The 13,645-nt window shown below is 41.9% G+C and overlaps 1 protein-coding gene across 1 annotated transcript in view; it reads left to right on the top strand.

Annotated features, from left to right (window-relative positions):
* AGBL1 (AGBL carboxypeptidase 1) overlaps nucleotides 1-13,645 on the top strand; it is a 278,153-nt gene that overhangs the window by 55,110 nt on the left and 209,398 nt on the right. The window contains exons 11-15 of the mRNA XM_075506626.1: nucleotides 48-649; nucleotides 2,644-2,727; nucleotides 3,808-3,894; nucleotides 4,263-4,411; nucleotides 7,739-7,826. Of these exons, the coding sequence (XP_075362741.1) occupies nucleotides 48-649; nucleotides 2,644-2,727; nucleotides 3,808-3,894; nucleotides 4,263-4,411; nucleotides 7,739-7,826 (1,010 nt within the window). The remainder of the gene's footprint in view (nucleotides 1-47; nucleotides 650-2,643; nucleotides 2,728-3,807; nucleotides 3,895-4,262; nucleotides 4,412-7,738; nucleotides 7,827-13,645) is intronic.

Below are 13,645 nucleotides of genomic sequence, written 5' to 3'. Positions count from 1 at the left end.
ATCTGTCTTTAGTTTCTTTCAATTTCTTCTGCTTTTTAAATTTAAAGGATCTTGAATCAGAATCGGAGGAAGAGAAGAGCTTGGAGGACAGGACTGAGAGTCTTCCCTCTACTCCTTCTCATTTCATTCCAAGTGCTACTTCTGTGAAACACCCAAACTTCAGATGGAGAAACCAAAGTGTCACAGAGATGGGACCAGATCCAGGGGAAAAGGATTTCAAAGTCCCACTGCAGAGCTCGACAAAGAAGGAGAAATGCAGATGGGATCCGATCAATGAAAAGAGAGACATTGTAGAAGCAGCCCAAGATGCAGACTCCTGTGAAAAGGAAGATCCAGCCAGGAGTCAGGCGCTTACTTTCTGTCCTCTCCCAAAAGGGGCTGCTTGGTACAAAAAAATGTTTTACCATGAATGTGAGGCCTCAATCAATCCTAGTCCTGGAGGGGGGCTGGAGAGCTCAGACATAGTGACAAATCTTCTGAAGAAACACCAAGGGGATATCCCATTCCACAACCCTCGCTTCTACATAGCTAGGGCCAAAGGTGTTAAGTCCATACCAGACTACAAAGACTTGGCATTCCCTGATTTCTGGGGTCACCAGCCACCTCCTCACAGCAAGCCCATGTTGGAGCGCAAGTACGGGGTTCAAAGGTGATTGTGCTTTAATATAATTACCACACTGAGAGCTCTCAAGCTCAAAACTGATTTATGCAGGTTCTGACTATCACATCTCTGAATGTTTTAGGAAGTTATAGAACGAATTTTGGGCTATCCAGTGATTTGTCGCAAGGACATAGGCCAAACAGTAGGATGATTTTATTTAGGTTTTCCTCCTGTGGAAAGGAAAATGGTATCTAACTGGATTACAAACAGGATTAGGAATCAGCAATCTTATTTCCTATATCTGACATGGACTTTCTGTGTGTCAGTGGATGAATTGTGAACTGCTGTGAGTTCCTTTCTTTTTCGCATAGGTGAAGGTGGTAGTGGCAACCTTGGAGTGAGATTTTTATGGCTTCTATGAATCCATAAAGACTCTCCTATCTCATATTCCAAATTGTTATTGATTAAACTAGTTATTGATAAACGTATCAATGTACGTATGTATGTGATGGGACTCTAAGCTGGTCAAAGCTCTGACATAGATTTACTAGTGGCTTTTCCTTTAAAGTAAGCAGACCAAAACCCAGAATGAGCTGTGGATCTGTGACCTTGATAGACCACAAATGAGAACAAGTTCATTTTAGAGATGGAGAACACTGTATCTTTTTGGGATACATTTTTGCCTTCAGCCTTGCTCTTAATCCAGCCACCTTTAGTATGTGCAACAATGGGTCCCAACTGGCTTTTTAAGGAAAAATCCTTCCTGTCCTCTCAGAGCTGTGTGTCTGTGTCAGGTTGTTCTTGGGAATCTCCCTGCCTACCCTTCTGCTGCTGTGTCCCTTCTCGCTATGCTTCTCGCTCTCTGCCTGCTCCATGGGGTCCTCCAGAAGCTTCTCCTCCTTCCCTAGCATGTGCACCTGCTTCTGGGAAGTCTCTCATAAGCTAGAGAGCATCAGCAGGGACAAGGTAAGTAAGCTACTTTCCCTCCCTGCTGCCCAGCCTACTAGGAGAAGACAGCATATATGACATGCAACATGGAGAAAGCAATAAAAACACATCTTCCCTATGGCACACTGCTAGAGGCTGCTGTTTTTCAGGTGTTCAGATGAGGGGAAAGCTGTGTTTTGAAGCTGTGCTGGGAGAGGAAGCTCTATCATTTTGTCTGTTCCATGTGTGGCTGTGTGCAATGACTTTACATTTCTTTTTAGTAGCATAGGGAATTATTAGCAGATACCAAAGAGGCTGGATTCTGTGCTAAACTTTAAAGTTCATCAACGCTAATCAAATGGCACTTGTGAAGACCACTAATTTCTGACCTCTAGAGAGATAATGATTCTTTCTGCAACAAATATAAAAGCTAAAAATCTTGTTTAGAGGCAAAATCACTCTACCATCTTCTCCTTGCACTGTTGCTCTAAAAGATTTGCTTTTATGACTATAATAACATGTGTAACCATACAGCTAAAATGGGAATAATCATATCATGCTTCAGGGCATAACATGATTGCTGCAAAGGTCAGGAAGAAAATCTGGTGTTCCACATTTGATCATCTTTAGGGATCAGAGAACTTCAGTTTAATAATGAGTAGAAATTAGCTTGATTTAGAGTCAAGGTTCATTACGAGACAGACTAGTAGGTTTATAAGTTATGGCAGATACTTCCTCATGCGGCAAGGCTGGCCATTTGGGAGATTGACGTTGACTGGGAAGAACTGGGGATAAATCAAATTTGACAGAATACAGTAGAGAATAAAAATTTTACAAAATCAGTCATTTAACCCAAAAGGCAACTTGTTGTAATGGGAATGGAGCAGGAGTTTTCTCAGGGTAAAAAACCAAAACAAAACAAAAAACCCCCACAACAACAACAACAAAACCCACCACAAATGAAGTTCATGTGGAATTAGCACATGGAAGTCCTTTTTCTTACCAGTCTTTCAAAAGAATTTCCTAAGCCTCTTCATATTTCTTCTACAAGATTACCCTATACCAAGATTTCTCACAGTATTATTACAACTTGCTTTTTTCTTTTCCCCCCCTAGGGACAAAGTACTAGATGATGTTCGCCGCTTAATCCAGCCAGGTGATGTGATAGGCAGAACTGTTTTTGATTTAGATGAACCCAGGTGGGTAACTTAAATTGAGTACTGTAACCAGGGGCACTGTCAGTGCTGCGTTAGCTAGCGAGCTCAGTTTACTTGTTCAACTCTGATAAAGGTATAGAAGAAATAACCTAGGAGGTAAAGCCCCAACAGGAAAAATATACAGGAGTAGATTCCTAGTACATGGCTCTGGGGAAAGGATTTATTGTGGAAGTTGCTGGAGCAAGAGAGCCTCAAAACCTTTTAGATAGAACAATAAAATCTATACATCAAAGGGATTGTATGGTGTCGCTGGGTATGTGTGCATTGCATGTACTGATTTGGAATAGAAGCATGCAGGCTGATGCTGGGAATTGTACCCACAAATCCAGATGTGGTCTCTCCGCACCTTGAAGCGGCATTTCCCATTGGGAGTGCACTTGAGTGTCAGTACGGCTAGTGTCACAGGCTGTAGATGTACCCTGAAAGGTGTGGCACTTAAAAGGCTTCTGAAAACAAACATCCAGCCTTGTGAACCATTTTAAGTGCTCAACTATGGCCAGAAATTGTGGTCCTTGAGAAGATATAGCACAGGGCAGGTGAGAGGCTCCCAAATATGAAGAAATTGCATTCAGAGGAAGGATGAGTGACTCGGAGAACATTCTTTAGACGAAAGTCTATAGGGAAGGACAGTTTGAGGTAGGAGAGAGTTGTGAAGTTGTTCAAGATGAATTTAAGGGTTTCTAAGCTTTAGGAGAAGGAAACTATCTAGGTGAGGGAAGAGTGAATGTATAGTAATTGTATAGAGCTGCTTTGTGCAATTAATAAATTAATGGGAATAACTCAGTGGGGAAAGTAACTGGAATAAAGAAAGTAAAGATGAACTGGGACAAAAGGGAGTATTGGGAAAAGAAAAGAAAATGAGATTTAGAAACACTAAGCAAGAGTAGAGAGGGATGCTGGATTGGATAGGAAGATTATGGATTTGCTCACGTCTTGCTACTTCTCAGGGTCTTGCTTATAAAAGAAAAATTATAAAAACCTATATTAGCATACAAAAGGTGCCGGGGAACACTTGTCTTTGAAGCGACCTGCTATAGGTATCCTTGCTTTGATTTACTGCAGTCACTCAAGCCCAGGTGCTCCAGGCTGTCTGACATTCTTCTCCAAGTTTGAATCAGGAAACCTTCGCAAAGCCATCCAAGTGCGTGAGTAAGTATGCCTGAAGCAGCTGTGTCCCCACCTGCCTTTCCACTGTGACCACAGCGTGAAATGGTGGAGTTGTCCTGGGTTTGGAAAGGGTCGGCCAGGGAAGCAGATTATATTGTCTTATAATGTCTTCCAACACCTAGATGTCACGAAAGTAACAGGAGTGAGAAAACAGAGCTCAAAACGTTTTGACATGACTAACATAGTGTGAATATTTAATGGTGTGTTTGGGCACTGCTAGTTTGGTGGTGTTCTTTGACTCTCACAGGATATTAATGAATGTGATTGTATAGCCTGCTGTCCTCGACAGGTTCAGTGGCAGACTGGTGGGGTGTTCATGGCCACCATTTTTTTCTGGTCTTCCCTTACAGGTTTGAGTATGACTTAATTATGAATGCAGATGTGAACAGCAACCAGCATCACCAGTGGTTCTACTTTGAAGTCCGTGACATGAAATTAGAAGTTCCCTATCGCTTCAACATTATCAACTGTGAGAAGTTCAATAGCCAATTTAATTATGGTATGAGTCTTTGGGGAATTGGGGTAGTCTTTTGTTACAAAAATATCTCTTTAATGCCCTAAAGGTTTTGAACTTTCCATGTCTATAAGGGAGATAGTAAGTTTACTCTTATCTGCCCTGAAATCCACTGAAAGAGTTACTTTAGATTTGCCAAAGGGCCTTTCTCTGTCCTCGGGAGGACTGAGGAGTAAGCTGAATATTGAGACCTGGGAGAGGATTTGTGGGGAAAAAAATGTCATTGTTCTGTGTTTAGAGACCAGAACTGAGGAAGAATGGCACTGGGGTTGGGAGAGGGGCAAAAAGACAATCTGTTGGAATTGAATGAGCAGCATAGGATTGGAAAGTGGTTCTAAGATTTAAGTAAATGTAGATAATCCTCAAACAAATATTCATGATTCTTTGGGCTTATCCAGAAAGATATCTCTGCCTTCAGACCTGCTGAGACTTTTGCTGATATTAATGATAAAAAAAAATTTCTGTTCCTTTCTGTCTTTGAGCTCCTGTCGTAGTCTGTGGTTCAGGAGGAAGGCGGCATTGCTCAGAAACAGGCAGGGCAAATCCCAGCTTTCAATGCCCCTTTTAGAAGAGAAATTATTTTTTCTGCATGGAGACTGTGGGTTGAATTCTTAGCTAGCATAGGCTGGGGTTTTTTTTTATTTGTTTCCAGGGAACTGTGTTAATTTACACCAGCTCCAGACCTGACTCAGAATGTTTAATAAGCCCCTAATATCAGACTTTGCATTCCTCTGAAGCCCTGTGGATACAGCCTTCGACATCACCAGGAGAACTCTCTCAGGATCAATGTACCTAAAACAAATAGCACTAGGAGCTGGAATGACTTGTCACTTGTATTTGTGAAACTGGCTGAATGAGTGACATAATGAATTATAAGGCCTTTGCTTTTTAACCCTAAGGGTTGGAGTTCAAGTATTCATAGAGATCCCAAATGAAAATGAATTTTTTTTTTGTCATCTTATTCTGCTTCCCTGAATTACCAAACAATTGAGTGTGGTGTGTCTTGTAGCAGCCTGAAAATGAAGTACATTGAGGTCCTACTGTAAACCCCAATACAACCTCTGATACAGCCACCAGTAGCTTCATAGCTAGAGATTCTGGCTATTATTGGTGGAAGGTTGTTTGTTATCTGCTAGTTTGGCTGTTGTCAGCATTTATAATCTCATTTTGTGCACCTGAAATTGTACACGACTCACATTCAAGCATGCAATGAAAAATATATTTGGAAGAAAAATGTGAAAATTATATCCAGCATAGGAGGGAGGCTAAGCTATGGCTTGCTTTTGTATGGCTTGTATGTGGGACTGGCTGTTAAAGCAATTCTTCTGTGGGTTACTTCCGCTGCTCTGAGAGGGCAGTGAAGACCTAGCTTATCTGGCTTGGCTGAGTGAGGCTCACTACCCCTTCCAGCACATGCATAATATTTACACAGACTGTTGGTAAGAGATGCTGTTTATTCATTACATTCCCTCTGCACTTTCCTGGGCTAATGCCCATGCTATAATACTAAAAGCTTCCAATTGTGATGTAGTGCCAAAGTGCCATGGGTGGCAATACTTTACAGCTCCTGGTTACTGATCTGGTTTGATTTTTCCTTTCCCTTTTGCTCTTGGTTACATGGCACTCTGTAACTTTCAAATCAGCAAAAAGGATATTTAATGAAATAGTTGTGACCAGGAGCAGAGCAAGTCGGGAGGTGCAGCCTCCACCTCTCTCCTTCCCCCTTTTCCACTAACTTACTCTACCATGGGAAATAATGGGATTTTGTCAAAGCCTGATTGGTGTTTGTTTTCTAAAACTGAATGTTTCCATAGGGAAAGTGGAAAGGAAAACCTGATTTTTTTTTTTTTTTTTTTAAATTAAAATGAGATGGCAGACCAGTATCAACCATTGCTTGGAGGCAGTTTGGTGTGTGTGTCCTTTGGACTCACGGAGAAGCTGGCATTTGGGATGTTTAGAGCACTGTAGACCCTGAGCCTCACATCCCTTGTCTGATGAACTGGGCTTCTGGACAGGCCTGTGTCTCCTGAAACTCACTGTGGCCATGTCCTGGAACCAAACACAGAATTGCTTCTTGTACGTGGCTCACGACGCTGGTTCAGGAAACAGCAATATAGAGGTTACTCCTAGCTGTAGGCAACTTAGTGCTACCCTACACCACAGCCAAAGGTGAGCTGGAAGGGCGTTTCTGCTGGTACGCTTGCCAGCTCTTAAAGCTCTGGAGAGTTTAACAGAGAAACCCAAAGGAAGAAGGGAAAATGAACGGCTGCTTATGGAAATATGTCATCAGTATTAATGATTTTTCAAGCATCACCTCTTCACAGCACAAGAACAGCCAAGAGAAGGCTCAGGGGGCAACTTATCAACATGCATAAATACTTGAAAGGGTGGTTTTTTCCCTTTCTTAAATATGCTTTCACAGAAGTGCCGCCAGCATTATTGCTGGGCTCAGCTGTGGCTGTGCTGGATCCACTGGAGCTGGCTGGCACCACCCTGGGGCAGAGGCCACCCCTGCAGCCCCCAGCTGCCAGCCCCTCACCAGGGACACCCCACGCAGAGAGCTTTGCTGGTGAGGGCAGGATCCTTACCGTACCTGTAAAAGAGCAGGCAGGTGTGTAGAGCAAAGGAATTTGATACAAAAACTGCCTGCAGATGGCCTGGCTTCATGGAGCTATGAGTAATGTATACGCAGCTCAGATCAGAGAAAGCCTTGTACCTTGGGGCATGAAGTGGTAATGTTCTGGAGGTCAGGAAGAAGTCATCTTCTGGTATAATATGGTACAAAGATGGATGCTATTCTTATCAGCATTTATGACCCATAGGTATTATTTAGGTCTAATGGCAAGTTTAAAACCTTCTTCTAGTTTTGCTTACTGCTTTCTGCAGTGCATCCAGTACCATACCTTCAGATCTCTAATGCTGTGGTAGGATTCAGGATTCAATAATGGTGCAGCCAAGCATAAAATATTGGACTAACCAAATTACTGATCTTGTTGATACCTCGATTCCTATTCTTTTCTTTCCCTTCCTCTGTAAAGAGTGGCTTGAAGTCCCCCTTTGCAAAGGCCAGTCACATAATTTATTTTCTAATGAACTCCATTCAGCTCATTTCTTCTGAAGGTGCTTTTTGTACAGACATGGCTATATCAGAACAAGGCATGGGGCTTTAGGAAATGTATTTACTTTGCATAAACTATCTGCAGAGAGAGCACAGATAAAATAATGATGCTTCTTGTTTAGTCTTTTCCTCCCCATCCCTGTCTTTTCCAGCCAGGGAAGTCATGTCACTTGAAACTGTCTTGTTTTATGTAGGCATGCAGCTGGTCATGTATTCAGTGAAGGAAGCTCTCCAGGGCAGGCCTCGCTGGCTTCGGGCAGGCCATGATATCTGCTACTACAAGTAAGTGCATTTTTAGTGAATAATTTGTGGCTCCCTTTCCCCTATGTTCCGCTCCTGTTAACTGTATTGATGTTGTTAACCTTTGACCACCAGTGCCACCTGTTTCAAATGTCTCTAAATTGGTGCTAGTTCAATGTGTTATGTGCTTCCAGCTTCAGGAAACAGCTACAAGTGAGATGTCTCTATTAGATGCCTGGGGAGAAACAGGGCATGAGCAGAATTCAGTTCCCCAGGAGGAAGGAGGAGGAAAGGGAATGGAGGATGCGCAAACCTTACTGATGCAGCCAGGAATACAAGGAAGCTTAACCCACAAAGGTAGTGTAGTTGGCTTTTTCCCCTGTCCAGGAAGAAATGAGTTGGATGGAATAATTGTTTTGCTTTTGCATACATCGATTTTTCTAAGAGACATAGGAGCTGAGGAGCTGAAGAAGAGTTAGCATATACGTAGGAGGGTGTGTGTATATATACACACACATCTATGTCCACCTATATATATATAGGTAGAAATAGACATATTCAAATACCCATTTATTTGTTTGTTTGTGAATCTATCTCTGTACCTTAGTATCTTCACCAGCTTTCCTTCTCTGCAAAGCTGGAACTCAAACCCTAAGAAGGCAAACCGCTCTGCGGACCACACTTATGGGCACAGTGGCACTCTTTATAGACCTTGTCCTGTGTGCTGGTTTTGGCTGGGATAGAGTTAATTTTCTTCATAGTAGCTAGTATGGGGCTATGGTTTGGATTTGTGCTGAAAACAGTGTTGATAACAAGAACTAAAACATCCCTGTGTTAAGTAATGTTTACACTGGTCAAGGACTTTTCAGCTTCCCATGCTCTGCCAGGTGCAGAAGAAGCTGGGAGGGGGCACAGCCAAGACAGTTGACCCCAACTGCCCAAAGGGACATTCCATACCATGTGACGTCATGTTCAGCATATAAAGCTGGGGAAGAAGAAGGAAGGAGGGATGTTTGGATTGATGGCATTTGTCTTCCCAAGTAACCATTACGCGTGATGGAGCCCTGCTTTCCTGGAGATGGCTGAACACCTGCCTGCCCATGGGAAGCAGTGAATGAATTCCTTGCTTTGCTTTGCTTGTGTGCGTGGCTTTTGCTTTACCTGTTAAACTGTCTTTATCTCAAGCAATGAGTTTTCTCCCTTTTACTCTTCTGATTCTCTCCCCCATCCCACTGTGGGGGGAGTGAGTGAGTGGCTGTGTGGGGCTTAGTAGCCGGCTGGGGTTAAACCACGACATCCTGATAGCAGAAACAGTAGGGATTAGCCTTACTCACTGTCATACAGGAACTTTTATCTTTCTACTGGGGCTGGGCAACAGTGGTGTAAAGGATTTCTGACAAGCTCAGGGCTGATATTTATGCAAGTTCCCTGTTTCAGGCTGTTTCTGCAGTGTGTCAGTGCCTCAGAAGAAAAACACTAGATCAGTCTCATCTTTAACTTATATCTGAGCTGGAGCTTGACTCATGTGAGAAACATTCTCACCTAGGTATCTCATTTTCATGCAGAAAACTGATCCCTGATTCATTCTGGTTATTACAATCAAAAGAGATAAGTGCAGAGCTTGGGGTTTCAGTAGGTTGAATGAACCCTGCTTTACTTTCTCAAGGCTTCTAAAATGTTATCTACAACACATTAATTATTTTAAAGATAATGATTGAAAGGGTTTTCAGGACTAGGATAACTGGTATGTTTTGGCTTGGAAAATCTGTGCAGAGCTGAAGGCTGGGGGACAGAATAGAAAAGTAGGAAAATTACAGGTGTGAGTAAATGCATTTGGTTGAGTGCCTGTGAGTGGGATGTCTGGCAATGATGCAGGAAGAGGAGCCCTGCACTGCAACAAAGAGGTTATATGTTGAGGATGAAGCAGTAGAGCATTATGGGTGAAGTTCACATGCTTTGTAATCAAATACTGCAGCATTTGGTGTTCATTAGCTATTTTAACCAGGCCTTACCTGTCATGACCTGAAAGCTGGGGCTGAGAATGCCTGAGTCACAGGTTTTCCTTTTTTTTTTTTTTTTTTTTTGTTCTTCTAATTATTTTTTTCTATCATGATTCCTATTCACAACTTTGCATCACCAAAATGCCTCGGTGTCTCAAGACTCTGTGCGTACTGCATTAGGCACCGTATAAACAAACCAAAAATCTGGTCCTCACCCCTAATACCTTGCAGTTGAAGCATAGGACTTGGGCTACCCAATGACTGTAGACAGGCAGGGAAATATAAGAAAACAAAAGGTGTTAACACAATTAACAATGATAATTGTCTGGCATGGTAAGTAGTGCTCTCAGGACAGAGCTGAACTTCTCTGATGTTCTCGATGGTACTCCTTTCTTCATGAACTCACATGCTGAGGCTGATTTTAGAAACTGATGTGAAATAATGGGCTTTCTCTTTGTAAGAAATTGTATTTGTGTTGTAGTTCACAATTTTGCTGTTAGGTTCAGAGGTGGCTATGTTCACAAGTGGATTTGATGAGACAATAAACCCAAACAATGACAGTGGGCTGCCTTCCAGAAGTAGCAGAGCCTCGAACTTGTGTTAATACAAAAAAATTCCAAGTAATCCTAAATATCTGTTGTAATCTCTTTTCTTTTTTCTTTCCTTCCTTTTTTTTTTTTTCTTTTGGGAGGGTGGGGCAGTGCCAAGCCGAAGGCTCAGATTGTCCTCTCTCAATCTGGCATCTGTCTGTAGCAATTTGAGTAGCTATTTTATTTTGTTCCAAGTACTCTTTCCTAACTTTTATTCACCTAACCTTTTCTACCTCAAGAGCTAACATACTGTGGCTTCCCTCTGCGTGCCTGTAACCTCTGGCTTCTGTGAGTATGGGCTTCTGGTTGGGCAAACTTTACGTGCCCATTACCATAGCAGTGGCTTCTCATGTCATTAACGAGGCAGTTATTGTGCAGTGATTAAACAGCAGCTGACTTCTGAGATTAAGCCATGATTGTACAATTAAGCTTGTAATCAGATTCTTGTTCAGAATATGTGAGAGAATGGAGTTTTATTGATTTGGAATATTCTGTGTTTTCTAACTGTACTTTGAATTATATGTCAACATATTCATCTAGGATAACTACTTGTCTGTCTCATTTAGTGTTTATTCCAGGTTTACACATGTTTTTGTACATACAAGAATGCACATCACACACATATATGCACTTTCACCTCTACTGAAACTCTAATCTTTTTGTTTCAGTGATTATAGAAGAGATTCCCAGTCATGAGAAGTTGTATGTGGGAGGGAATGTGAAGAAAGCATGTTTGGGGTTGCTCAGAGTAGGAGGAGATGGGATTGCTATAGTGATATCATGCTGCTTGTGTTTTAGGGAAAGAGCTCGCTTCGTTTCCGTTCACTCTGGTCACAGGTATCCTGGGGTGGGGCTGGCACATTTTGAAGGGAACCTCATCTAATTACTTCTACCAGGGGTTATTCATAAATACGGGAAAAGTTATATACTTACAAAAATAAGGAGGAACTCAAAGATGCCATTAATTGCTTTTGCAGCGGGGCTCTCATTGAGAGCAACCTCTGAGCTGAAGGACAGTGGGAGGAAAGGCACATTCGCAAGATGTCTGGGTGATGCACATTGGCTGATCTTTGGTGATATTCATCTTCACTGAAGATGGGATAGTTCACTCACAAAGATGAATGTTGTGGCACAGCTCTGTCATCGCGTACCTTTTCCATATGTCTCACGAGAGTTTTTATGTTACAGAGAATATTAGCGGTGCTCTTGTCAAAAGGAAGCTGAGTGACACTTCTGCTCTGTTTTGTTGCCTCCTCGTGAAGTGACAGGATACACCCATGATAAACAGAGTTGCAGTTACTATAAGATCATCTAATTCACTTGCTGTATTGGCAGCTTTTATGTGCTGAATAATATTCCTTTCCAGCAAATTATTTGCAGAACAATGGCAGCATGCTGAATTGGTGACAATGTGCTTGTGCCTTTGGTTTCATGGCTCATTCTAAGCATATTATCTAACCTCCAGCTTTTCCAGACAATAGTCAGCTCACAGATGATAGTGAGGTACATGGAGTGTTTTGTTCTCACATCACCACTAAAGACTTGGCTGTTTGGTGATCACAGCAGTGTCAGAACTAGGTCTTCTCTTTTCTCTTCAGCATCTTTATAATTACATTCGAAGAAATCATCATCGTAGCAATAGCAGGCCACCTCTCAGTTCTAATGATATCTACAAGAGAGGGCTGAGACACCAGTCTCAGTCTGAGAGCACCTGACCCTTACAAGACAACTGAAGGCCTTAATAGCAAGATGGCTGTGGGAATATTCTGCTTCGATTGGAATTCTGCCTGCAATCTTGACAATAAGGATGCCTTAACATGGATTTGGCCCTTGAAAGGGAAGATGTGTTGTACACTTTCCAGTTTCCAGTGTGGCAGACTCCAAAATAACAGCCATGCCCCATGAATTGTTAAATGCTGCTTTTTTATGGTATGAACCAAGATGTTACTAAAGCATATTGTACTTAGTAGCCACACTCAGAGACGTAAGAAGGTCAGGGTATGTAAAATGAGGACACCAGACTCCAGGTGGTAGAAGGATTTTGGACAGAGGGAATGCATCAGCAGATTAGAAGTGATAAATAGTTTAGTTTCCATTTGGACTCTGTTTTGAAATGGCCTAGAAATCTGGGATATTGGTATTTTCTTCTGCTACTTTAGTCTAAGCTGATACAATGCCATATTCCATCACCTGCCAGTGCTTTGTACCATACTAAATGCTGCAGACAGGAAGTCTAAGGATGAGATGACCAAGAGATGTTGTTCTTCTGTCACTTAGTGCTCTTGAATTCCCGAGTTACAATCCAGCTCTTTTACCGACCTGCCTGTATCTTTTGCCCAGTGGCTTCACCTGTCTGTATCTGTTTCCCCATCTATAAAGGATGGAAAATTAGAGTCACTTATCTGCCACACAAAGAATGGGAAGAGATAAATGGAAAGCGAGTTTTAATTAGATAATGCTTGCAAAGGTCTTTTAAGTTCAAAAAATTATTGTGCAGAGTAAGTGATAAGTAGTATTATAATTATTATTAATTAACTTTCTATCACAGCTATGCTAGAAATATACTACCTGTACATTAGTTCTGAAGAACAGCAAGCAAAATGATTTAACTATACAAAGCGACTGAAAGGCACAGTAGATACAGCTTGCGTGCTGATTAAAAAACCCCACACTAAGGTCTCTTATTTTCTTTCCAATCATCAGCATATTAGTTTCTAGAGAGCATGTGAGACTTTGAACATTTTTTTTGAAAAAGAACACAAATAATGCAGTGAGGACCAGATGTTGCTAGGGTCTTTTTTCCTTCCCTCTTCCTTGCTTGTTAATTTGGGCTTCATGCTGGTATGGTAGAGTGTTGTGATGAAAAAGGGGTGAGGAAGAAAAACTATCAGCCCGGTGGAGGAACAAGGAGGCAATAGAGCCATCTTGGGGTGACACCAGTAGGAGGAGAGGGAAGCAAAGAAGAAAAATGTGTTGAGGGTTTTTTTTTTTTTTAGGTTTCTTTTTAAAAGATTCGGAGCTACTGCATTGTATGATGGATTGTGAGGAGACCAGATTATATGCAGCAGGAATACATGATCATTTACACTGCTTACACACAGGTGGTTTTTCTTTTTAATGCACAAGTGAATAATACCGAAGCCTCACAAAGCCACTTGTGAACTTCCTGTTACTATCAGATAGTTTGCTGTAGATTGAAGCAGGTGTCAAGAAGTGATTCAAAAGTCTGGAATATCTGTTCTGGGCGGGCAATTTGCTGGAACTGCAGAGG

This window comes from Mycteria americana, chromosome 6 (genome assembly GCF_035582795.1).
Source record: "Mycteria americana isolate JAX WOST 10 ecotype Jacksonville Zoo and Gardens chromosome 6, USCA_MyAme_1.0, whole genome shotgun sequence".
NCBI lineage: Eukaryota > Metazoa > Chordata > Aves > Ciconiiformes > Ciconiidae > Mycteria > Mycteria americana.
This window is presented reverse-complemented; position numbering and strand designations above follow the sequence as displayed.